This window comes from Myripristis murdjan, chromosome 20 (genome assembly GCF_902150065.1).
Source record: "Myripristis murdjan chromosome 20, fMyrMur1.1, whole genome shotgun sequence".
Lineage (NCBI taxonomy): Eukaryota > Metazoa > Chordata > Actinopteri > Holocentriformes > Holocentridae > Myripristis > Myripristis murdjan.
This window is the reverse complement of record NC_043999.1, coordinates 2,704,389-2,730,858: the sequence shown is the minus strand read 5'-3', so window position 1 is coordinate 2,730,858 and position 26,470 is coordinate 2,704,389. Positions and strand designations below refer to the sequence as shown.

Below are 26,470 nucleotides of genomic sequence, written 5' to 3'. Positions count from 1 at the left end.
GTGCAAAAAAAAAATGTTAATTTTGACCCGCTGGACGACAACGGCAGCGTCAGGAAATCTCACTGGACAACAGCGCCATTCGTCACGCGCTGCATCGTTAATTGGTTAATTTCAAATTGGGTTGACCGTTAGTCAGCGCTGGCTACTGCAGCAAGGTCACATTAGGGCAGAATTACCTTAATTTTCATGACAGCTGCTTAACGATAATTTCAGTGTTGCACCAGTCCCTACGGCCTGAAAGTAATCACTTTTTACAGCGTGCCAGCATGTTTTCATAGATCAAAAACCAGGTCACAAGAAAAACGGAACACAGTAAAATAAATAAATAAATGTGTTGGGGATGGACGAACCTCTCTCGCTGGAGGCTTCGCGGATGAAAGAGGAATTCAACGATTTCATTGTCAGTATTATTATTGTTGTTATCATCGTCGTTATTTTATTTTATTTATTTTTTTTTTTTGCCTGTCACTTAGAAAATGACAAGTGTAGCATGGCTAGCTGCTGCAGCCTGTGTTTTCCACGGCGGGGCTGGTCACAGTTTCTCTGGCTGCCCCCGTCCTGGACTGAGGCGCCACTCCCGTTGTGAAATGATCCAGCCGTAGCGATCATATCCCCGGTCATGCCAGCAGTTATAACGCCTCCAGCTGTGTTGTCTGAGGCACTGTCACGGACGAAACTGAAAGCCACCAGCAAAACTGAAACTTACCCGAGTCAGACCAAGCCAGGACAGAGCAGGGAGAAGGATCATGAGGCTCACACATTGAATGGGATTTTGCTCCCCTCAAAAACGGCGGGGGGGGACATGTTTAGCCATGTTGGTCATACCAATCAATTGACAATCCTTACAATTTATTTCTCATTGAAAAGGGGACTAATCAGGTTTTCTAACGGTATGAAAGACCACACCAATCGGTATTGTTAAATGGGAGAAATGATTAACTGAAAAAATATTGCAGGGGATTTTGTCAAAAAAAAAAAAAAAAAATTGGTCGCTTCCCACACAATTACTGGTGTCACTCATTCCAGAAATGTACAAGTTGTATCTCATTGGAAAGAGGACGAATGAGGCTTTACAACGGTATAAGATACAACACTATTGGGTATAAATAAAGGGGAGAAATTATAGATTGAAAAAGCGGTGCAGAACTTTTTTTTGCCTGCATATTTATTTATTCATTGATTCATTCATTGCACATCCATACGTGACAAAAGCTTGCCTCACTGCAGCCTAAGGTGACTGTTTTGTGACAGACAGACATGACAAAACCAACCTTTGCCACTTCCTTGGGAGAGATTTTAACTAACAGCGGTGCTCCCTGGATTTGCTTTTCTGTAAAGTCTCTTGCAAAGTCCTGTGTCGGACAGAGGACAGGGGACAGGGGGTGCTGCGGGGGACTTGGGTGTGGCAGGCTGCTCTGGCGTTTGCTCAGCCTCTTTGAAACTGTCAGAGTGTGATTTTAAATGCTTGAAAAGATTACTGGTGTTACTGCTGTGCGGCAGCTGTGTCTTTTTTTCCACAACTTGTGCTTCTTGATGTGTTTTTATCAGTGGCTGAAACTACGCTGCGTTTTCTCGTCTCCATCCTCTCCATGATTCTGTCTGTCGGACGGGGAAATGTACACGCCCGATTCTAATATGTCATTAGTTTTCCGTCATGTGACACGGGCCAGCTAACAGATGCGGGCTGTTTATTTACGAAAACATTATCAGAAAGTACCGAAAACGTTTGGAATTGTTGCAGTGATCAACGTTTTGTTTTTTATGTAACTTTTTATCGATATCTTCAAAAGGAATTGATGCCAAATGAGTAACTTGTGAGTATCGAAATATCGATCTGCCCATCCCTATCAGACTCCATTTTGACGCGACACGGCTCAAACTGAAACAGTTGATTATACTTATCTATAGGGTGAATACTGGTAAAGTGGAACGACTGGTAAACCGGAACAGTTTAGTTTAACTCTTGTTATTTTTTTATCCATATACTTCCACTGCTAAAAATCCATACTGTGCTCTACATGAGACAGTATGGTAATAAAATAAAAAGAGTTTTGGAGTCTGATATCAATTCCAGGGGTGTGGCCTATCTTCCTCTTTGACTCCACATGTGAATCAAGATGGTAAGTCAAATGACATAAGGCTCTGAGAAAAAAAATGTTAAGGTGATAAAAGAAAAACAAATGATGGATGGTTTGTAGATGTTTCAGATTTTGCTATGGGAACTAATGGTGAATCAGAATCATCAAAAAATATATTAATTTTATTCTTTTCTTTACTATTTTTTTGTGATTTTGTCACCGTTCCGGTTTAACAGTACCATATTGTTAAACCGGAACAAGGCGTTATTGTCAAACCGGAACAGCCATTTAATTCATTCCAGTGGGGACATTTTGTTTGTATTTGTTCTTAGTTTGTTTTTATATGTTCCTAGTAGGCCTAAGGTAACCCCCTCACTAATAACTAGCTAGCTAGTTGTACTAATAACTATAGCTAGCTAGTTGCACCTAGTGGTGAGGTTGCAGATAGCAACTGGCTGAATACAATACATTGTGGAATATTGTGGGCGTACATGTTGGCCTAAATTTAGAGCTAGAAAGAATTACAGTAATCTCACTATAAAGTTGATAAACAGGCTAACCCTAACCCTAAAATAAATTAAATAAGAGAAATAAAATAAACTGAGATGTTGTGGGTGGACTTGTGAGGAAGGGTTGGATGGGGTGAATGTTCTGTACCCTTTTTTAAAATAAACAATTGAAAATATTTTGGTTCTCAATCATTATTATCAATAATTAAATAAATAACAACAATAATAACCCTTTTTTTTAAAATACCCTGTATGTAATTCAATGGCTCTAAATGGGTGTTCCGGTTTGACAGTAGAGGTGTTCCGGTTTGACAATAGCGCCTGCAAAAATGTAGTTTGAGGTCAGTGTATGTTTGAAGAGGAACGATCCCCCCTGAGTTAAATGTTTCTTTAATTTTTCTTCTCTGTAGTATAGGAGAGCCCTTAAGCTATTTAGAAAGGTATCATGAAGGCCCTGAGACATCTGGAACATTTTAAAACTGAAGATGAATTTGAAAAATCAGAAATCGTTCCGGTTTACCACTATTCACCCTATATATTAAAAACAACAACAAGGCAACGTCTACTTACCGGGAGAAGGTGAGTGTTACAGAGGAGGGAGACTAGTGCAGAGCGGAGTTTAGTGTCCCTCTGACTGCCACTGAGCTATATTTATGAAGGGGATATGCTATTCGAAACTATGAGTTTTTACTTCTGTGTTTTTAACATTATATGTCGGATAACTTTGGTTTGAAAGAACACACATTGTTCTGACCAAACTGAAGTTTTAATCCCCCCCCCCCCGAGTTAATACATGGTGCCCACTACAAAACATGAACAGTATTTAATACTTGTTCTCCTGGTGTCTTTGGAGCCTCTCAGCTTGAGTACTAATAATTAAACATGACAAAATTGATAACTTTTTGATTTAATAATTCATGCATGAAAGGTTTAAGGAAATTAAGTTAGGACCAGCTTACCATGTTTTTCTTACTCTGTGTCCAGAAGATGAGTGATGGTGAGAAGGAAGAGGAGGGGAGAGCAGAGTCTCCAGTCTCCAGCTGTGTGTCTATGAAGAGTGACTGGTCTAAACCACAACCTCCAGACTTCAGTGATGAACCTGGACCTTCAGACACAAAGTGAGAGAACTGTTGTACTGTAAACCAACCTGACAGAATATGAGTACATGCACTCTAAAAACACTTGGGTTATTTCTTTAACCCAATTCCTGGGTTACTTGTGTTGGGTTACATTTCTTGGTTATTTTTCCAGAGCCACAACCATTTCCTGGGTTATAAGGATTTTATTTTGACCCAATTTGTGGGTTTTTCGAGTTGGGTAATATTTCTGGGTTATTTTTTCTGAGATTAACCCATCATTGGGTCAGACACTTGGGTTTTATTGATTGATTGCTTATTGATTGATTGATTGAATACTTTACAAACAGTTTGCAAAAACAGCAACAACAACAACAACAACAGAGAGGTACAGTTTCATACAAAAGGATGCTAAAATGATAAACCTAAGCACTATGGCTTGTTTCCATTGGGGTCCTGTGTATTAAATTGCCCGAAACTTAATTTATATATAATTTTTCTTGTCATATTCATGTTTTCTTGTAGGGGAGTATTTCATTGAGTTATAGAAATATATTTTATAATATGAGCTAATATCTTTTTTATATAAATAAATAAATCTATAAATAAGTTAAAAGTGGTTCTTTTATAGGCTACATTTTGGGTAGGGGATTAAAAAAATAAAAATAATAAATAACCAACTTTGCTTATATTGACTACAATCCTGGGTCAATATAACCCAACTTTTGGGTTGAGTGGGCTATATGAATATGACCTATAAGTTTGGTTATATTGACTACAATCCTGGGTCATGTTAAACGAAAAATTGGGTTGTTTATTTAACCCAGATTATGGGTCAAAATGCATAACCCAATTTCTTGAGTCAAAATACCACAGCAAGTAGTTGGACCCTTTTTGACCCGGTGGTTGGGTTAAAGTTGGGTTATTTTTTAACCCAGCAGTTTTCAGTGTGTGAACCCTGCAGTCCACATGTGTTCTTGTGGCCTGTTGTAAAATGGTGTGTTTGTGCAGACTGGGGCCTAAACAGTCTTGGAGTTGCATCAGTTGGCTTTGACTGGAAAACTCTTGTGGATTCAATGAGCCACATTTGATTCGTATGTGATGATGTTCGCCCCCATAGCATGCAGTTTCACTGACCAAAGCCTCATCAAACTTCACACACACAGGAGAATTCAAAAAACAAAAATTGCAATAAACTGTGATATTGAATCTCAATACTTGTAGAATCACAATACTAAAAAAATTGCAATATAAATTGAATCGGCATCCAAATATCGTGATATTATTGAATCGGGAGATGAGCATATTGTCTCAACCCTACAGAACATGTAGGTTTCCATATTAACACAACTGTTTTAATTATTCAGATAGACATAAAAAGTGACAATGTGTAACTTCACATATTGTTTGTCTGTGTTACACTAATAATGACATGAGTTAAATGTTTTTATTTCCAGAGGTTTCCACCACAGGCTCAGAGCAGAGTCTCCAGTCTCCAGCTGTCTGTCTATGAAGAGTGACCGGTCCAAAGATGTTCTTCACAACTTCAGCACTGAGCCTGGACCTTCAGGCACAAAGTAAGAGCTTGGGAATTTCCCAGTTTGGGATCAATAAAGTATACCTATCTATCTATCTATCTATCTATCTATCTAAGAGCTCTGTTCCACTGCAGGACTCCCAATGGAATGTGATATAATTTTTATTTATTATTTTATTTTATTTATTTTATTATTTTTTTTTATTTTTATTTTTTTTTATTTTTTATAGCAAAACTCCTGATAACTTGCATGTTGAAATTAATCGACATTTTTTTTTTACATAGCTGCGTCCTAAACTTAAAAACACAGTAGACATTTAGGAGCTGACAAGTCAAAATCTGAATCGGTGTATCTTAAATATGCATTCCTATATTTTAGTCTTGAATTTTTTTTTTCCAGAAAAAATGTTTCTCACAGCAGCTGTTACAAGCTGTCAGATGTTGTTACACATCACTGCACAACCTGCACAGTCCACAGTTTTCCACAATTTTTGTGGAATGCTTAGAAGCATTTGGTGCCAAAATGATGTGTGTATTCTAAAATGCTTTACACTAAACTTTTTGACTATCAGTAAGAACAGTTAAAATAAAAATGATTGCATCTTTGGCCAATATCTGTTGGGTTTCTGTAAGGCACATTGAAATAACTTTTGTTATGATTTGACACTATACAAATAAAATTGAATTGAATTGAATTGAATCTTCCTGTCCTCGTTCGTCTCAACTGGTAACATTCCTCTGCCAGCATCAATCAGTCATGTCCACAGGTGTAGACACTGACCATCAGAATAGATGTACTGCAACACAGTTTTGCAGTTTTAACTCTGCCATCTTCCAAACACCTGTGTAAATGCTGTGATTAGTCTGGATTGTGCTGAAACTGCCTGACCTCAGGAGTCATCAAAAAGGGAAAAGTTTCACTGAAACATATCAGGTTCACTGTCTGCTGTTTGTTTTGAGCAAGCATTCATTAATGATGAAAGAAAAATAAATGATACATACAAAACAAACCACGTAAAATACTCTAACATCAAAATATATTTAATTAAAAATGGTAAGTTTTAATATCTAATCGGTCATAATTGATTTCCCTCACTTCTGTAGGAAGAGGAGCAGTGAGGCTGTGGTGGAGCAGCTGTCCTGCTGTGCTTTGTGTCAGGAGGTCCTGAGGGATCCAGTCTCCACCAGCTGTGGACACTGGTTCTGCAGACAGTGCATCACCTCAGACTGGGACCAGTCTGGTTTATCAGGAGACTCTGCCTGTCCCCAGTGTGGAGAAAGATCCAGAGCAAGACCTGGACTGCAGACAACCAGTCAAACCAGCACAGTGGACGGTGGTCTGCAGGAGGTTTTAGACAAGCATAAGATCAGTCTGAGGAGGAGATGTGAATTTGTGACAGAAGGAACTGTTGCAGCAGGAACTGGAACCCCTCTCAATAGGATCTACACTGAGCTCTACATCACAGAGGGACGGAGGGAAGGGGTTAATACCCAACATGAGGTGTGGCAGCTGGAGATAACATCCAAGATGGAGACCCTCCATGACACTCCAATCAAGTGCCAGGACATCTTTAAACCCTTACCTGGCCAAGACACACACATCAGAGTAGTTGTGACGCAGGGCGTTGCTGGCATTGGAAAAACCTTCTCAGTGCAGAAGTTCACTCTGGACTGGGCAGAGGGCTTGGAAAACCAACATGTCAGTCTTGTGGTTCTGCTTTCGTTCCGGGAGCTGAACTTGATCAAAGATGAGCGCTACAGTCTTCTCCAGCTGCTCCGTGTTTTCCATCCAACATTACAGACGGTCACAGCAGAGCAGCTCGCCGTCTGTAAAGTCGTGCTCATCTTTGACGGCCTGGATGAAAGCAGGTTTTTATTGGATTTCCAGAACAATGAGGTCGTCGATGTCACACAGACATCATCAGTAGACGTGTTGTTGACAAACCTCATCAAGGGGAATCTGCTTCCCTCGGCTCTCCTCTGGATAACTTCCAGACCTGCAGCAACCAATCAGATCCCTCCTACATGTGTCGACAGGGTAACAGAAGTGCGAGGGTTCACTGACCTCCAGAAGGAGGAGTACTTCAGGAGGAGATCCAGTGATGAGGAGCTGTGCAGCAGAATCATCTCACACATCAAGGCGTCCAGGAGCCTCCACATCATGTGCCACATCCCAGTCTTCTGCTGGATCACTGCTACAGTTCTGGAGCACATGTTGACTACAGACCAGAGAGGAGAGCTGCCCAAGAGCCTGACTGACATGTACTCACACTTCCTGCTGGTTCAGACACAGAGGAAGAAGCACAAGTACGATGAGAGACATGACAGAAGTCAGCAGGAGCTGATGGAGACTGACAGGGAAGTTCTTCTGAAGCTGGGCAGGCTGGCGTTTGAACATCTGGAGAAAGGCAACCTGATGTTCTACCAAGAAGACCTGGAGGAGTGTGGTCTTGATGTCAGAGAGGCCTTGGTGTACTCGGGAGTGTGCACAGAGATCTTCAAAACAGAGTGTGTGCTCTTCCAGAGAAAAGTCTACTGCTTTGTTCATCTGAGCATTCAGGAGTTTCTTGCTGCAGTGTACATCTTCCATTGCTACACCAACAGAGACATAAGGCAACTCCTTCTCCTGGAAGAATGGGACAGGGAAGACAGTGATTCATCACTGGATGGTGAAGATATCTCTGGTGCTCCCCCTGTTAGATGTGAAAAGTCTCAAGTACTGGACAGATTCCTGGGAGAAAACTGGTATAGATATGGCTGTAGTGGTCAATCCCTGGATGTCTTCCTGAAGACAGCCATGTCCAAATCTCTGGAGAGTAAAAATGGCCACCTGGACCTCTTTGTCCGCTTCCTTCATGGCCTCTCACTGGAGTGCAACCAGAGTCTTTTAAAAGAACCACTGGGTCAGACAGAGAGAAGACCTGAAAACATCCCAATAGTCATCAACAACCTGAAGATGATGAACACCTTCAGTCTCTCTCCTATCAGAAGCATCAACATCCTCCACTGTCTGATGGAGATGAATGATGACTCGGTGTATCAGGACATCCAGCGGTACCTGAAGTCAGAGAACAGATCAGAGAAGGAACTCTCTGGTATTGACTGCTCAGCTCTGGCCTACATGCTGCAGATGTCAGAGGAGGTTCTGGATGTGTTCGACCTGCAGATGTACAGCGCCTCAGCAGAGGGACGACAGAGACTGATCCCAGCTGTGAGGAACTGCAGGAAGGCTCGGTTAGTCCTGATGTTAACATCAACATTATACAACAGTTTAGAGCTCCATTCATAACTGATTCCATCACAATTATAATACACACATATAGGTATAGATAAACCGACATGACAGAAATATTAATTAATTTATTTGCAAATGCTGTCTATGCCAGAACATATTACACTTTTAGTTTTCAGCTGGTTTTCTTTCTAGCTATATATAATAATGAAGAGTCGTTTCTTTTAGCTGCAGTAACTGCTATGACTCTACAGTTTAATGTGAAGATGCTCACAGAGGCTCAATTCAAAACCAGCCAAGAAGCTTCAGGACTAAAGGCAAGTTTAGGGAATGGGAGAAAATATGTTAAATGTCAAGAACTACCACTTTACTTCCAGCTGAACTTCAGTCCCACCACCATGTTGCTCCCACCCACTTGCACATGCGAGCATGAGGCCCATATGGTTGTACCCACAACATGCAAGATGACCAGTAATCAGAAATGTACTGTAAATTGAAACATATCTAACTTGACTGTGTAAGCTGTCTTTGGCAATGCAGGAATCGGAAATTTCTTTCTGTCTTAATCTGTTTTTCGCCGCAAACTAAGTTGCTGAAAACTGCACAGCAGAGGTGCACACAGTTGCACATACACAATTCTGTGCATACACCTGACACAACTGACACTCAAGTAGGGGACGCCCCCTAGTGATCCTCCATGAGCTGCCAGTGACACTTTTTTCTCAGTTGGTGAAAATGGAAATTTCACTGCATATGATAAAGTAGTGTTTTTTTGTTGTTTTTTTTTTTTTTTTTCAATTAATATTTGTCATTTTGAGTATACATAAAAGTTTTCCTTCTTGGGTTCTGCATATAGTGAATACTTTTGTGAACATTTTCATTATAATCATCATTACACTGTAGTGACTGGTATGCTCCACCTCTGCTAATAATTGTTTTATTAAATCTGTAATTGCAGACTGTCTGACTGTGGACTGTCAGAAACTCACTGTGAAGTCGTGGCCTCAGCTCTCAAGTCCAACCCCCATCTGACAGAGCTGGACCTGAGTAAGAACAATGTGCAGGATTCAGGAGTGAAGCTGTTGTCTTCTGGACTGGAGAGTCCAAACTGCAGACTGGAGACTCTGAGGTCAGTTCATGCACTGTGTTGTACTGTTGCTGATGCATATCTTCTCTGGAAGATCATGTGATTTAAAATAATGCACCAGTTTTTCATAAATCCTGTGTGATTGACTTTCTGCTTCTTACAGACTTGACAGCTGTGAACTGACAGAGAGCAGCTGTGCTTCTCTGGCCTCGGCTCTGAAGTCCAACCCCCATCTGACAGAGCTGGACCTGAGCAACAACAAGCTGCAGGATTCAGGAGTGAAGCTGCTGTCTGCTGGACTGGAGAGTCCAAACTGTAGGCTGAAGATCCTGAGGTCAGTTCATGTACTGTGTTGTACTGTTGCTGATGCAGACAGCTGATACAGAGACTCTGAGGTCAGACATAACTATTTAGTCCTGTGATGACATACATTTGTTATAAATATTATGTAAATATTTCAATAATGTTTGACATCTATGTAACAGCAGTATTAATGTCAAACATACTGTATCAACGGTCAGTTCCTCTCACGAGACCAGCATATCCCAAATACTGGGGCAGGAACAACCAGCTCTACTTATTTGTTCTAATCAAATGGCCAGTGTTTTCACTACAAAAACTCAAAATCTTGCCAAGATTATTTGTCTTATTTCAAGTCAGAATGTCTTATTTCTAGTCAAAATATCTCATTACACTTAAAATAAGACATGATCACCTAAGAAATAACTTGTTTTTAGACAATTTCACTTGTTTCAAGCTCATTTTCACCTGTTACAAGTGAATTTTCACTTTTTCCACTGTCAAATTTTGCCAATGAAACAACCAAATTTCACTTGTTTCAAGCAAATTTTCACTTCAAACAAGTGAAAATTGTCTAAAAACAAGTTACTTCTGAGGTGATCATGTCTTATTTTAAGTGTAATGTGATATTTTGACTTGAAATAAGACAAATATTCTTGGTAAGATTTTGAGTTTTTGCAGTGTTCTGCTGTGCCGCTCTCTGTTCAGTTCAGCTCAGCTCTACATATTGTGAGGTTATGGAAAGTCATTTGGTCCCTGAACCTGTTTAGCTTTACATCTGTGGGAGGCTTTCTTTATGGCCTATCCTAACATTAAAATTCATATATCTGCATTATCTACTGCATATTGTACAACTGGAGGTTCCTATTTACTGTAAAATATTAGAAGAGTTTCAACAATAAGTTTGGGTACAGGGAGAGAGTATAAAAAACATCTGATTAGAGTAAGTTAGCAGCAGGCTAACCATCACCTCCTCTGGATTTGTTGATGCTAGTTTCCCAAAAGCTTTTATGGTAACTTTCTTCTCTGTAACTTTACTAATTGAAAGTTATACACAAGTTTGCCCAGGGAAAACACTGAGACACTATCATTTTTAACAGGATTTTTAGGTATAATGTCCCATAAATGCATGCTCTTTTTCTCTCTTCAGATTGAGGTCTTGCAGCTTGTCAAGGAGTTACTGTGCTTCTCTGAAGTTCAGCCTCTCCCATTTGACAGAGCTGGACCTGAGTGGAAATTATCTAATGGACAAGGCATTCTTATCATTTCTTGAAACAATGTTTTCCACTAACCAACATCATCTCAGGTGAGAAAAAAAAAATTGATCATTGGCACAGCTCTTTCCGTGGAACTTAAGGTTGGGATGAGCAACCAGACAGACAATGAAATTTTTGAGAAACACAACAGATCAGCTGGAGGTGTGTTGTTAGCTGGTGTTTGAGGTGACCTGCAGATGATGATGATGATGATGATGATCTGTTCATCTCCACAGGACAAACGATAAAAAAATCTTGATCCCAGATAACAACCTCAGAGAATGTGAGTACTGACACAATATGAACATGTTGCATATATCTGCTACTTTTTTTTTATTTTGAGCTATTTTTATTCAGTATCAAAACACATTACTCACATAGAGTGTCGATTGTTCCTTGACAACAAAGCTCAACACACATTTTCTGATTCTAATGCATGTTGAATGAAATATGCAGTGTGTGTGCAGAGAAGAGACTTGACACTTGAAATGTTCTGAGCCGTGAGCTCAGTGTGTTCACTGCAGTCAGTGAACACGCTGAAATCCCTACTGACCGTCATACTGACAGCTGATTAACTGGGTCTCAGTAAATAATGATTTCTGACGTCTGTTGTGTGTCTTCTCATCAGATGCCTATATACTTACACTGGATCCAAACACAGCAAACAGAGAACTCTGTCTGTCTGAGGACAACAGGAAGGTGATGAGAGTGGAAGAGGAGCAGTCGTATCCTGATCACCCAGACAGATTTGACCTGGAGACTCAGGTTCTGTGTAGAGAAGCTCTGACTTGGCGATGTTACTGGGAGGTCCAGTGGAGAGGAGAGGTTGATATAGCTGTGACTTGCAGAGGAACCAGAAGAGGTAAGTTTGGACTCAATGATCACTCCTGGAGTCTGTGGTGCTGTGATGAGAACTACACAGCTGTTCACAACAGTGAGTCCACCAGCATCTCTGTCCGTCCCCGTGGATCTAACAGAGTAGCAGTGTATCTGGACTGCTCTGCTGGAACTCTGTCCTTCTACAGCATCTCTTCTAACAGACTGACACTCCTCCACACCTTCAACAACACATTCATTGAGCCTCTCCACCCTGGGTTTGGGTTGTGGTCTCCTGGTTCTAGTGTGGTTCTGCTGGCAGTAAAATAATCAGCTGTTGAGGCTCAGGCACTCTTAATATCCTTGATCTTAAAATGTTCATGTATGGAAAATCTCCACATTGTCAAAAACATCATTAACAGAATTGAACTAAGATAATCGATAGCTTGTCTGATTAGGAGATCAATCCTACTGACCGCTGATGTCACTGAAACGTCTACTGTCCTCCTGATTGGCTGTTTTTTGTTTGACTATATCTATTGATTGAAACTTTTCTTTGGCAGCTATGCATTCTCCCAAGTTGTCTGATATTTTAATTATCGGTCCCAGTGGATGGAGTCATGTTTTGTCCGTCTTGGGAGAAAGTTTCATCTAGATTGGTAATGCAGTTTAAGGCCCTTCCTCTTTCCTGGTTGGCTCTTTATGATTATCTGTTGTTGAAATAGTGACACACACCAGTGTTTTTTTTGCTATGGGGCCCCCAGATATCACAGGTTGGCCCTTCGTACTGACGATTCCACCGGGAGAGTTTCATGTACGTCCAACTCTGACTTTGGGAAAATGAACAGGATTTTTACTTCCAGAGCCAAAGGTCATCATCGTATGAAATATTACAACACTAACCAGGAAGTCTACTTCCTAACTTCAAATGGAGTAAATATTCTACAGATGCATGATTAAAGCTCACAGATGGTAAACTTCACTTGTGAGCTCTCAAGAAGGTTTTATTCTAAGATCAGGGATAATTAAATTAAAAGAGATTAAAGAAGTGAATATGTGTCTGCTGACAGTGTGAAAAAAATGCTGCTTGGGGGAGCATTTCAAAAATACAACCTCAAGTTTAAGAGTGGGTTGCATTCTTTTTTTTTTTTTAACTACATTAAACCGTTTTAACATTAAATTCCGTTGCACCAAGCTTAAAAACTTTCAAATGCAGGATTCCGTTTAACCTTCAGTTTAGTTTTTACTCTAAACTGAGACTTTAAACTCCAGTTAAGTCCAGCAAACTGTTCCCTGCTTTGCTCTTTCTGGATGCCCGTTCAGACTACACGAATTCAGCCCGATTTTGACATGATGAGCATGTCGCTGATGAATTTCCAGAGTCTGGGACGCCCCATGAATTGCAAGAATTTACATTTTGCACGGACCCTTTGTCTCAGGAAACAGCTGTGATTGTCCACGTGTTGTGTTTGTTTCATGTGAAAAATCTCACACTAAAGGTTTCTGATCGCCTGATCAGTCGGACAGATTTCACACAACTCTGGAGCGTTGAAGCTGCTTAACGAGCGGCCGGGACAGACGAGGAAATCCGTTACCAACAAATCTAAATCCCACTGGAGCGGATCACGGAAAATTAACGTTTTATATATTAACATGTTTCAAACATCTGCCCGACAACTATGAAGTGAAACACACGTTGTTACCTGCTCGCCGGGGCGTTCAGGTGCGGCTCGGCGGTGAGAGCAGCGCTGTGGTTTCTCTCTCACGTCTCTGCCTTCAGCTACTGCTCCTGAACCTTGGCCTCTCCTGTGACCAGAAACTAATAAACTCAGCAGAGATGTGTCACCATGCAGGTAGATGTTTATCTCAGTGTGCATCATCATCATCATCACATTACAGCAGACACAGCGTCAGGGTTTCACGCCTTCAGAGTGACTTTGTAAGGAGTTTCTCGTTTTTTTTTTTTTTTTTTTCCCCAAAATAAAAACAGATTCAGGCACCAGCACATTTGATATAAATATAGTTTTTGATTGAATTTGGCCAAAGAATATTCAACAAAGCCAAATACAAGCGACCACAAGGTGGCGCCAAAAATGTCTTTTAATGTCCATCATGTTCATGTTACTCATTTTATTTCAACTGCACCCAAAATATCTCACAGGCAACTGCGATATCCACGCGTCCTGCTGTGTGTTGGTTCTAATGTTATGGACACACACACACACACACACACACACACACACACACACACCGTTTCCACCCTAATTAAGACATGGAGACATTACAAAACCAAACGCACTTCAGTAACCATGTCACATTTAAAGCAATCCTCTCTACATGCACATAAAACCCAGATTACGCACAACCCCACGCTGACACACACACACACACACACACACACATCTGTACACAGCTGCTTCTATAACCATATTTGTTGGATGGTTATGTTACAAAAAAAAAACAAAACAAATAAATAGTTTGCTGGCTTGTACCCAATATTAGAGTCTTTAGCTGCCTTTTTAAACTTGCTCTGCTTGTTGCCTGAGGGATTAAATCTGGCAGATTATTTGTTCCACAGAGAGGTCCATGCATGGCACGCTGATTATTAATGTTTACATATTCCTTTGTTTCAAAATAGAATAAATTACTAAAATGCTTCAGGGGGATTAAACGGGCCGACTTGAGACGGGGTTATAGCGCCCCCTAGCTCCAGTGTAGTGCCATGCCTGCATTACACACATAATTTTTTTTTTTTTTTTAAAGGTGTAACCAAACATTCAGGGTCCAGCTGATCAGGAAACATGAAACCAACAAGACAGAGTTCACTAAAACCAAATAAATGACTGGATGTTTCTGTTTTGTTTCCTGACAGCCAGCAGGATGAAGCGAGACGGTCGACTGATTTCTGTTTAAATGAGTAACTCGTCTCCGCGGTTCATTCCTAATCTGAGAATATTTAGCATGCATCAAACTGTATATTAGACATTTTTGGAAGTTATACTGGCAATGAAAGCTAAATCTGTTCTTGTTGAAATGCCTTAACCAGAGTCTACTGAAAATGTTCTGTCATAACTCTGCTGTCTAAATCTAAAGTGTTGATTTGCAAATACTGACTGATTGAATACAAGTTATCTGCTTATTAAACATTTATTCAAAATTTGTAAATGTTTTGATAAAGAATGAAAACAAACAGTTCTTAGAGGTTGGATTTTTCAAGCTCACTGGGAATGAATTCATTCTGGAAAAACTTCTTTGAAGGCAGAAAATGGAATCATGCCAAATATATATTACCCCAAAATTGATCAAATATTTTCTCCCTCAGAAACTGTTTGTTTTCTTGTGGACTCTGAAACCCTGATCATCTAATTTTTTTTTTTTTTCTGAATCAATAAAGGTGTTTTTCTGAAGATCAGCCTCTAACAGCAGCGGCATGTCTTCATTTCTCGCCCACATTTGCATCGTTCTCCTGTGAAGTGACATTTCAACATTTGTAAAAATTTTGCGCAAACACAGGGAGACAAAAACAAAACACACTCTGGAAAGCGTCTACAGCAAATCATCAAAGTTTATTTTTTTTCCTGCACATTTAAAAGCAAATAAAAGTAGAAGCTCGTATCTATGAATCTGACAGCCCCAACACTGATTTAGAAAAACACAAGGAAGCGGTTAGCCTGGCTCTCTGTGGGTCTGCAGGCGGAGATCCACACACACACACACACACACACTCTCTCTCTGTAGGTTGCTGTAGGTTCACTAGTGGTATGACGAGTCCTGGACAGAAACCTGCGAGAGCCGTGGACAGAAGTCTGGAGCGAGATCTCCCCGGCGTTCTGCTCCATCGTGGAGACGTGTCTTCTGAAAGAGCAGCGCCGCAGTTCAGAGGAGCTGCAGGGACACGGAGCGGTGGCGGCGGCGGCGGTCCACATCAACACCGCAGGAGCTCTGCTGGCCGGGCTGCCGGCTCACAGCACCAGTCCAACCTCAGACACACAGCCTCTCTATGGCTTAGCAGTAAAACAACTCTAAGTCAGTGATCCTCACCGTGGAAAAGGAAATCAGTGATGCCCCCTAGTGGTAACACAAATGAACTACAGTTTCAAAAACCCTGCCCCAACCCCATGTGAGCCCCGTCTTGTTCCTCAGGAATAAATTAACTCGTAAATTTTAACGTCAGCGTCCATCAGCCAGTATGTACACCAGTGCTTCGGCCAGTTAAACGAAAGAAAAACAAACCAACAAAAAAATGAATTCAATATTTTGTAAATCTGATCTGAGCTCCTCGAGGAGCCAAGCGGAGGAAAACGATGCAGAGAGGACAAATTTACAAGATTAGAAACGAAAAGGTAGAAAACAGGCGCGCGGGCGCACACACGCACACACACACACACACACACACACACACACACTGAGGGCCGGGGAGGAGGAGGGCGTTGTTCAGCCTGGCTGAGCGGTACAGTGCACTTCAGACTGAAAAGCCAAACCAAAACTTTATTCAGTATTCACAGTAATCCCATGGCATTTCTGTTCTGTTTGTCATTTTCACTGTTAAAACCTGTCGCCTGTCAGAGAGGCTGAGAGTCCACGAGAAGGGAACATATGAAGGAGTTCAGCAGCAGGAGGAGAGTTTTAGGTCGTGCGGGTTGGAGGGCAGGCTCACGACAAAGATTCACTCCCGTCAGATCGTCCTCTTTTATGTGGCTTCACTCCGCAGGTCTGTGAAGTGTTTTGTCTCTTAATCCTGAAGATCTGGGGGGGAAAATCAGCAAAGACGCAGAAGGGAAGGGAGGGACGGAAGAGCTGTGAGGAAGGGGACGCAAATCTGACCGCAGCCCAAAATGTGCAGGAGGAACCCGAGCGAGCAAAACGTGGACAGAGAGAGAGAGAAAGAAGAGAAAAAGAAAAGAGAGAGCAGGTGTGTTACAGTTCTCATGGCTTCATGACGCACCGCAGGGGGAACAACAATCACTTCTGTCTCAAAATGATCATGTCACAGGTTTTCTTCCTAAGGCCGCCACAGACAAAACGTCATCATTCAGGAAAATTAACAACCGTCCCGCTGCTGCCAGTCCCCCTCTCGGCCCCGCCCGCCCCTCCTAACCCAGCAAACCCAGCAAACCCTCCCAAAGCTGACACTTCTCCCGGTGAATGAAAGCATCGCCCCCCTTTGCGCTCCTCTCCCTCAAGCGTCAGAAAAACAGTAATCATCAAACAAACGGGACCGTGTTTTATGTGTGTGTGTGTGTGTGTGTGTGTGTGTGTAGTCGTGTTCAACAGTTCGTAAGCTGAAAAGTGGAGAGCCAGCCTTGCTGCGGTTGGCACTGTGTGAAGTCTCTCTGCAGAAAGGGCGGGGTGCGCTCGCCTCGGCGCTCCCGGCCCTCCTCGTGCGGAGACGGGCGGGTAAAGTTTGGCGCGGTGGGTTCGGTCGTGCCGCGTCCGGTGCCAGGCGCTGGCCGGCTGGCCCGTCACTCGTCGGAGCCAGCGGAGCGTTTCTGGTTCCTCTTGCGGGGAGATCGTCTGGGAGAGGCTTTGTCTGCAGGACAAGACCGAGAGAAAACACTCAGTCCACTTACAGGAAGAGCTCTATCAAAATAAAGCTACAGGAAGTGACACTTCTGCACACCTGAAGTGGTCAACTCCAAATCTGTGGTGTTCATCAGATCTTAAGCCCAATTTGCACATCATGTAGATGTTTTTTAAAATAAATTTGCAGAAAATTCACTGACATTGTTCTGTGTGATCTCAGCACTGCCTCGTCTTTCCAGGACAGGAGGACGGAACAAATTACAACTAAAATTACAGACATGAATATATTTGGAAACTTTAAGCCATTAATCACTACAAATGTCTCTCCAGGTGATATTCATGTTGCCCTGGCAGACTCAGACTCCTGCTGAGTGAAAGTGACACTCGTGGGAAGCCACACGGCTGCCGGCCTCCACGTGAGACAGATGGAGACACGTTCTGCATCGCTACTTTGAAGTCAAACCTTCTTAACTTGTAGAAACTGGAAAAACTAAACTTTGGGAACCATCGACAGCAGCTAGAGCTTTCCATTACAAATAGAAATAACTTATTATGGAGAAATTCACACAGATTATTCATAGTCACAAACCTGCAGAGATCATAACAGGTTCTTGTTCTGTTTTTTTGGAGTTTTCTGAACAGAATCCATAATCGCAACACCCAGCAAATCCTGGCTTTATTTTTTTTACATCTATTTCAATAAAAGACTCTTTTTACTTTTAAAAATGATTTAATCCTGATGGTTTATGAAAATGTGATGTATGTTTAGGCCACACCCAAAACACATTCAGGGAAATTCATCTGCCCAATCAATTCTGGGAGGAGGTGTTAACACAAATGCACACAAATATTCAACAGGTGTCATTTCCAAATCTGTTAAATCTGAGCAGAAGACAGTCCCTGTGACCTCCAGCCTCAGAAATAATGAGGTGAGGCGGCTGCCTGCAGCAGGGAGGGTGAAGAGCCCAGAGACAGAGAGAAAGCTTTAGCCGCTGAAAATGTTTCATGCAGAAGAAAAAGCTTCTGAGCAGAGTTCAGGTCAACACACAGGAGAGCACAGCACCTCACGTCACACTACGACCAACCGCAGCGCTGGAGTCGCCTCACTTCAGTCAGCTCACACAACAAATACTGGCCACATATCAATCCAGGTTTCAGCTATGATGCTTACAAAGAATCTTATCAAATGATCAGAGCGTCGGTACTGGAAAGAGTGTGAATTTGATGCAAAATTTTACATCCGGGAAACATTTCTGATGCAGAAATCTGAGACTGAACGCTGAAGGCGGCGGCGGCCTGACTTTAGAATCGAGTGAGCGTGAAGAGAAGCGACTCCAGCCGAGCGCTACGTTTCTACCACACGACACACAGCAGCAGGGAAACCTCACCTCGACGACTCTGCACTGAAGACGCAAGAAAACACGGCAGCGAAGGAAGGCGGAGAGGGAGAGAAACACAAGGACAAAGAGAGAGAGAGAGAGAGAGAGTGAGTGAGGCCCCATGCACAGGAACCCAGTGAGAAGGTCCATCCAGAAAGCCTGCAGAGGCTCCCAGGTCCCAGAACCATCCAACACTTTACATCTGCAGGCCAGGCAGCAGGATGAAGGTCTCAAAAGAGCTTCTATAATGTGGTTTGTAGGGAATAAAGGAACAGCAGCTACTACACACACTGGTCTGGCTGTTTGTTTTTCTCTTTCAGGATGCCTGTCTAGTGTGGAGGTGGTAGGAGGTAGGATATAGGATGTAGGATATAGGATGTAGGATGTAGGGAGCATGAGACGGTGCACATACTGATTTGGTTGAGTGTTTCCTGGGGGATCCAGCTCATGTCCACGTCGTTGTGGCTGGAAGTTCCCATTTCCACCTTGGGAGCTGGACGCCTCCTCTGTGAACACACACACACATGTTTTGAGTTGACTACACGGGAAGAACACAATCAAAAAAAAAAAAAAAAAAGACAGGGGAAAAGGCAGGTTTGCTTCTTCACTTCACCCTGCGTTCCCACACCGTGTCAAAAATAAAATTCCCCCACTTTCCCTGAATTTTAAACCTACTTCACAATAAGAGTTTTTTTTTTTCACGGTTGGTTTTTATTCTGAAATAAACATTACAATTAGTGAATAACTAGTTGCTGTTTTTGTTTTTGAATCGACAGACTAAAACTGATATTCCATGACTTGTTCCAAAACCCTATTAAATTCCCTGAAATTCCCCCGTCTGGAATAAACTTCTCAAATATCCATGATCCCTGGGATCAAAGCATCAAGGAGGGTTATGGATTTCTGGGTAGCCAATAGTGTTGCACTGATTTGTATTTTTTCAGTTTGCTGTTACCTTTCTGGACTCCAGCAGCTGGTGAAGGCCCACGATGACCAGCAGCCCGAGGCCTGACAGGAAGACGTACATGAAGATCCTGGGACAGAAGAAGAAGAAGGAGGAGGAGAAAGACGGGACAGAGCAAATTTCAAAAGGAGAGCAGAGGTAGGAATAAAAATGAGGAATGGGGGATAAAGATATTAAAAGAATAAACAAACAAGATGCATCCTGACGCAGATACAAACAAGCAAACAATCAGGATGCATTTTAAAAAGCAACATAATGAGCAAAAACGCACGTCTCTCCGTCCAGGCCGTCCTCCTTCTCCGTGATGGTGACCGTCTGGTTGAACACGGCATCCTGGAAAACATTTCCCTGCAGAGAGAAAAGAGCAAAGTGAGGAAGAGGGAGAAAAGAGTGGAGAGAGAGAAGAGGAAGGGAAACAAGGGAAGGAGAGAAAAGAAATGCAAAGTGCAGGGAGAAAGGGCAGAAAGAAGAGGAGATAAGGAGAAAAACAGAGATCCAGGTAACTTTCCTACTTGATTAAGCAGAGGACTTTTCTCCCTCTTATCTTCCATGCTGATAAAAAATTCTTTAAAAATCTGCTGAGGTACAGATTTCAGTTTAAGCCCCGGCGGCCCAATTCAGAAAGACAGCTACTGAAAAGTGAGATGTTGAAAAGGCTCCTTACGTTGCTGTCTTTGTAGTTGAGGTTGATGACCAGACCGAAGGGCCGTCCTCCCATGGGCTCGGCGGGGATGAAGGAGTACTCGAAGGTGGCCTGCCTGCCGGGGGGCACCACCGTGCCGAGCTGCAGAGCCGTGAAGTTCTGGATGTAGAACTGGAAGTCCTGACGAGACGAGCAAACAGAGTCGTGTTAAACCAGGATCTCTTCCTCTGTCAGGACGGTTTCCACGCCACATCGACGTCCAGTGACAGATCCTTTCCATGTTTTGGCCAAGAGAGAGTCCAGACTACACATTCAGCCCAGCACATGCTGCCTCTCTGACATGCTGGTAGGGGTGGGAGTATCACGTTTTTTTAAATTCAGAATTGGTTCAAAGTAAAGATCCTGATATCAGATGAAACTAGACGACCGAATGAACCCATTGGTACCAAGGACGTCATGCAAAGTTGTCAACGAGGCGGCTAAATATCGCTCCAAAGTTTAATTTTGTTGAGGGAAAAACTGGAGCGGGGTCCCTTGACCTCTGACCTCCAGCTGTGTGAATGAAAATGGGTTCTCTCCCCTTTGCAGACACGCCCACCTTCTGCTAATCCCATGCAGTTTGGGCCCCAAAGCCTGCAGTCCACATGTGTTCTTGTGGCCTGTTGGAAAATGGTGTGTGCGTGCAGACTGGAGCCTAAACCACCAACTTTATGTTCCAACATCATGCTGGGAATTTGTAAGCCACAATAAAACAAAGTTAACACTGGGTTGAATTCATCTTGTGTGTTCTTGGCTGTAGAGCCCATGAAATGACACACAGGACAAAAACAACAACAACAACAATCTGCGATCTCTTCCATTGCCTTTCCATTTCATATCTGATAACTGCTGCCTGGTCAAAAACAAACCTACACTTTGTTTGTAGGTTGTAGCTCAGCTAATAGCTCGGATGTAGAATTTAAAAAAAGGCTGATGATGATGATACAACAGTAGAGTTAAAATTGAAGTTGCAAATAAAAACACTGTTCGTGACAAAAAATATTAACACTAAAGATGAAAAGATGAAGATAAAAGAAACGTAGGAAAAAACAAAACTCTTAAAGGCTCCATGAACTGACCTCACATGACCTCTACTTCCTATAAAACAGAGTGACATCATCCTGTTCTAGTGGCTGGAAATTGAAATTTCAACCAATAAAACCCTCACAAATCATTAAACATCCTCTCTCACCCACTTCATCCCTTCAAAATAAAAGTATGTTTCCCTCCCAGACAGCCAAATAAGAGTCCATTTCATTGGGTATTTAATTACTGGTGTGAGAGAGAAAAAAACACAGGCCTATTCTGATGCTTTGATGCAAAAAGAGATATTTTCCCCACACTAATAAATGGCATTCTATTGAAACTGCGGCTGTAATGACCTACCGGGTCCACTTTTCCATTTAGAGTCATTTGTCCAAGCAAAACCCCCTCAGAAGAGTGGAGAAGATGGTGAAGCTAGAAAGCAGCAGGAGAGTGTGTGTGTGTGTGTGTGTACCTGTGGGTAACGGAAAGACGCGTCCAGAGACTCGACCACGAAGTTCTCCGATCCCTTGTTGGTGAAGCCCAGCAGGAACTTGACAATGTTGTTGGCAGGGAAGTCTGGACGCAGCGACAAACCACAACATGCATTCAGGATTTTCCTCAGAATTTATTTCATGATCATGATGAAGAGAAAAATTAATAACTACAACAGATTATATTCATATAGCGCTTTATCTTGACACCCAAAGTGCTCCACATTGAAGAAAGGAAATTCACCTGAACCATCTCCAAAGGTAGTTTTAAAAGTTTATAAGCATTACTTTTGTAAACTCAACATTTTTACAGCCAATGCACCAAACTGTTGGATCCAGCTGTGATCCTGATTGGTGATCAAGTGACTGACGCTGACACAAGTACAGCTCATTCAGCTGTGTGCCCGACAAATGAGCCAATAAATTATATGTTTTAAAATAAAGGATGTTCAGCTGCAACTTTGTCTGAACATCCAAACTGCCTCTGGTGTCTCAAAGGTTGCAATAACTTGTACATTTTGAAATTAACCAAACATTTCCAATTAAATTCAAGTGTCAGGACCTCAAAATCATGGGTTCCCTAGTGTGGTGGCTGGTAGAGCCACTAAATAACCCGAGACATAAAACCCAAGCGTTCAGGTGGTGGCAGGCAGCAGCTTACTGTTACCTTCTCCTTTGACGAAGAGGATGGTGGTGTCGGCGTTGGGAGAAGCCTTCACCTCGCCGGCCAGCGCTTCTTCCTCTTCATCGTCTTTTTCTTCTGTCTGGATGCACAAACACACACAGATTTGACAAGGGAGATAAAAAGAAAAGTTTTATTTCAGTCGCAACTAAGACTCCAGGGTTAAATCTAACACCCATAAAGTATTTGACATTATTATTTTGATCCTTTATAGAATAAATTATTGATTAATTAAATGAACTAATCAACAGAGACAGAGACGATGACAATAACCACCAGTGGATAAACTGTCTTGTGTTCATTTCTCAGCCTGATGTAATCACTCACCAGTTCTGCATTTTCATCGTCTTCCACTTCCGCCTCGTCATCCTCGTCCTCAGCTGTCACGTCATCCACCACATCTTCATCCACGGCCTCGGCCTCTTCATCCTCAGTGGGATCCTGAGCAGCCACTACTGGTGCTAAGTAAGCAGGAAAAGAGCATATTTTTTAGAATGTATGCTTTTATAAAAATCATTTTTGTGGTGTCTCTCCATTACCAGACCGTGTTCAGTGGGAGAGGAAAGACGAGGGAGGACGAGCTGCAGCAAACGATAAATCTCAGAGTTTGTTTCTTTATGGTTTTGCCAGCTCAAATCCCTGCAAAAGCTGGAACAATCTCTTCTTTTTTTGCCTAAGAACTGCCACCGATCATTTCAACCCTCACTACTGAAGAAGAGGCAGATTGTAGTTCCCAGTGCCAGTAAAAGCCATTAATAGTTCCCTGAATACCTTGGCCAAGTCAAAAAAAAAAAAAAAAAAAGAAGAAGAAAAGGAAATTGTTAGGCCGACTTTCCTTTCTGTTTACCTGATATTTCTGCCATTTCCATCTGCGGCCAATTTCCCTCGGCTTTGCCCTTTCTTGTTGTGCTTCCAATGAATGAAAAGCTTACCAAACAGAGACCTCAACTTTTCAGAGTGTCTCATGTTTCCAAACAGGCAAAGAACGTCCTCCACTGTGCACATATGTAAACAATGCAGGAGAAAGTCCTGTAAGTTCTCATTTATTTAGTAAGTAACCACACTGAGGTGGGGGAGAAATTATTCTGTCAGCGACTGACTGGGAAAGAGAGACTGGCAGACGGCGGGTCCACGTTTGAGAGAGGTTCACGTGTTTTAAGTTTAAGATGTCCTGCTTTATTTCATATTTTAAATAAAGCTTCAAATATGTTTTGGCAAATCATTTTCATATGAAAATTAATATTCATATTCACAACTTCAGTGACAGAACAGGAATAGACATCGCTCTGCAAGAAACAATAGATAATATTCATTATTATTTAAAATGCTAGTGTAAGGAAGCTAATCGAGGATCTGTTAACATTATTCCATGTGACACAGATTTATTTTTGCACAAGTACATTAACAGCTGCCAAAAGCCGAGTGGCCCTTGACACCTTTGTAAGTGTGTTAATCTGTGATGAAGCCACTCTGCTCCTGCTGCTGTAAATCTGTGCATTTAAATCAACCGCACCAATAATCACTGTTCAATTATCTGTTTTAAAGTTCAAAATTATGCACTGGTCATTTATGCAAAGAGCCACAACCACAGTCATAAGCATGTCTGCTCCACATCCCACCGCCTCCACACAAACAGCGGCCAGATTTCTCTTTTAACCTGTTAAAGAGCTGATTTTAACCACGGGAATAACACGATTTGTTTAGAATGACGGTATGACGGTATAACTGGCATTTTTTACACTGCACTTTACATTAGGAATGGTTAGGTTGTTTATTTATGTTTGTATGGCCTGCCTGTAGTGTTTATGTTGTGTGTATTGGTATGTGATAGGTGCAGGTCTGTTTGCTTTAATGTTTGTTTTACTGTGTTAATCGTTTTAATGTTTGTTTTACTGTGTGGATTATTTTAATGTTTGTTTTACTGTGTTGATTGTATTAATGTTATTTGTAAGGACTAGTTAGTTAGTTAGTTAGTTAGATACTTTATTCATCCCGAAGGAAATTCACAGTTTCCAGCAGTATCCACAGAGTACAAGATTAAGTAAATCAAAAATAAAGAATAAGTAAATCAAAAATAAAGAATAAAGATGACCCTCGAGATCTAAGGATCTAAGTACCAATGTGCAAAAAAACAATGTGCAAAAAACCAATAAAACCAGTGTGCATCGATGTATACAATGTATTTACAGTATAAACAGATGATAAATAAATAAATAGCGCCCAGATGATAAATAGATGATAAAAAGCCAATAAAACCAGTGTGCATCGGTGTATTGGCTTTTTATCATCTATTTATCATCTGGGCGCTATTTATTTATTTATCAACTACAGATGGAAATTAGCTTTCTTGCTAAATCTGGTGCACTCATCTCTTTATTCCTTTGAATAGCTAATGAAAGTGCACACTGTCCTTTATAAATTGAATAAAATAAAATAAAATAAAACAAATGAAAGGAGCCGAAGTGACCCACGGGGCTCAGGCTGAGCACAGAGTCCAGCCTGAGCCCAGCCGCTGGGCGCAGAAAGCCCATGAGCCTCGGCAGCTAACTGGCTCGCACCATTAGCCGTACGGACCGCTAGCCAGATTTCTGTGAAGTCACCAAAGTGAACGTTTACCGCTTGATTACTGATATAAATTAGGAATTAAACCTCCCTGAGGGCAGGTTGACTTCTTAAGTTGTCTCCGCGGTGACAGCTAGCACGGCTGGGTTAGCCTGATGCTAACAGGCGGACGGTAAGGACACGTCAGTCTAAAGGCACGGCGGCAGAGAGGCGTCTATCCGCCGCTCGGTCACTGGGAACGGAAGCGTAACGTCGACAAAGAATAAAAACCTGAGTGAGACGTTTACAAAATGCCACGAAAATATGAAAAGCCTCTTGTTATTTGTGCGCAGTGAGATCAGTGCAGGTTGTTAGCACATGTCACACACGCAGCGAGAGCGGACGGCCTGCCCCTGTTTGGACCGTGAGCCATGCTAGCGCCGTTAGCCGCGTCCCCCCCCCGGCCTGTCCGGCTCCGTGCCCGGCTCCGTGCCCGGCTCCGTGCCCCGGGGGCCCCTCACCTTTCATCAGGATCGTGGCCGGGAAGGCCAGCAGCACCAGCAGCAGCAGTTTGGGGAGAAACTTCATCATTTTGCGCAGAAATCAGTTTGCGTTCATTCAGCGTCGCTCGGTCTGTGCGCGCGGCGCGGTGCTGCCGTCACAAGTACTTCTGCACATGCGCAGAAGAAAGCGTCAAACCGGACCTGGATTTTTTTTTTTTTTTTTTTTGTAAATCTTTATTTCCAGTCATGAATAAAGTTGACAACATTGCTTACAGGTGTGTGAAGCGTCAAGACAGTGAAACAAAAAGTAGTGCGGGTCTTCTTTTGCTTCTGATTTTATTGTGTTTAAACTGTTTTGGCTTTTTCTTTTATTGTTTTTAAAATTTCAGCTTTCGTCGATTCAAGGATTCAAGGAACTTTATTGTCATACCAGCTCACATTTACATGCTAGTGGTACAAAATTAGCACTCAGGTCCCGGTATAAGCCTAAATAAATAAATAAAGCAAGGTAAAAAAAAAAAAAAAAAAAAAAAAAAAAAAAAAAAAAGTGTAAATATGGAATAGTCAAACTGGTCACATTTTCTCAGTGTTTTATTTTCCTTAATGCATTTCTGTCCCTCTGCAAAGCACTTTGACTTGCTTTGTATAGGAATGGTGTTATAGATTAGATTAGATTAGATGACTTTATTAATCCCCAAAGGGCAATTCAGTTCAGCAATCCGCCAAGACCACACATACATAAACATACATACATACATCCGCGTGGGTGCCTGCACACAGCGATACAC

The 26,470-nt window shown here is 42.0% G+C and overlaps 2 protein-coding genes across 3 annotated transcripts in view; one reads left to right on the top strand and one right to left on the bottom strand.

The window, feature by feature from the left end:
- The window catches only part of LOC115379179 (NLR family CARD domain-containing protein 3-like), a 30,933-nt gene extending 20,381 nt beyond the window's left edge, over positions 1-10,552 (top strand). Inside the window, exons 6-8 of the mRNA XM_030079900.1 lie at positions 9,391-9,561; positions 9,683-9,853; positions 10,528-10,552. Of these exons, the coding sequence (XP_029935760.1) occupies positions 9,391-9,561; positions 9,683-9,853; positions 10,528-10,552 (367 nt within the window). The remainder of the gene's footprint in view (positions 1-9,390; positions 9,562-9,682; positions 9,854-10,527) is intronic.
- A 4,886-nt stretch (positions 10,553-15,438) lies between these two features.
- On the bottom strand, positions 15,439-25,867 carry ssr1 (signal sequence receptor, alpha). Of its 2 annotated transcripts, XM_030079482.1 has the most exons (10): positions 25,701-25,867; positions 22,966-23,099; positions 22,624-22,720; positions 21,938-22,041; positions 20,422-20,580; positions 20,029-20,105; positions 19,749-19,827; positions 19,206-19,299; positions 18,803-18,817; positions 15,439-17,421 (listed from the first exon to the last, which is right to left on the bottom strand). In XM_030079482.1, the coding sequence occupies exons 1-10, from the start codon at positions 25,768-25,770 to the stop codon at positions 17,354-17,356; spliced, it is 897 nt and encodes a 298-aa protein (XP_029935342.1). In that variant the 5' UTR covers positions 25,771-25,867; the 3' UTR covers positions 15,439-17,353. The 2 variants fall into 2 exon arrangements, with proteins under 2 accessions (XP_029935342.1, XP_029935343.1); XM_030079483.1 differs by lacking the exon at positions 18,803-18,817 and having other exon boundaries at positions 25,701-25,865.
- Positions 25,868-26,470: the final 603 nt, after the last annotated feature.

Bases quoted from the DNA above. Each gene is read 5' to 3' on its own strand.
- ssr1 (XM_030079482.1), bottom strand. From the start codon at position 25,770: ATGATGAAGTTTCTCCCCAAACTGCTGCTGCTGGTGCTGCTGGCCTTC. The intron at 22,042-22,623 runs GTAACAGTAAGC...CGCTGCGTCCAG, and splicing joins CCTCTTCGTCAAAGGAGAAG to ACTTCCCTGCCAACAACATT. The intron at 20,106-20,421 runs GTAAGGAGCCTT...TTCTCTCTGCAG, and splicing joins TCAACTACAAAGACAGCAAC to GGAAATGTTTTCCAGGATGC.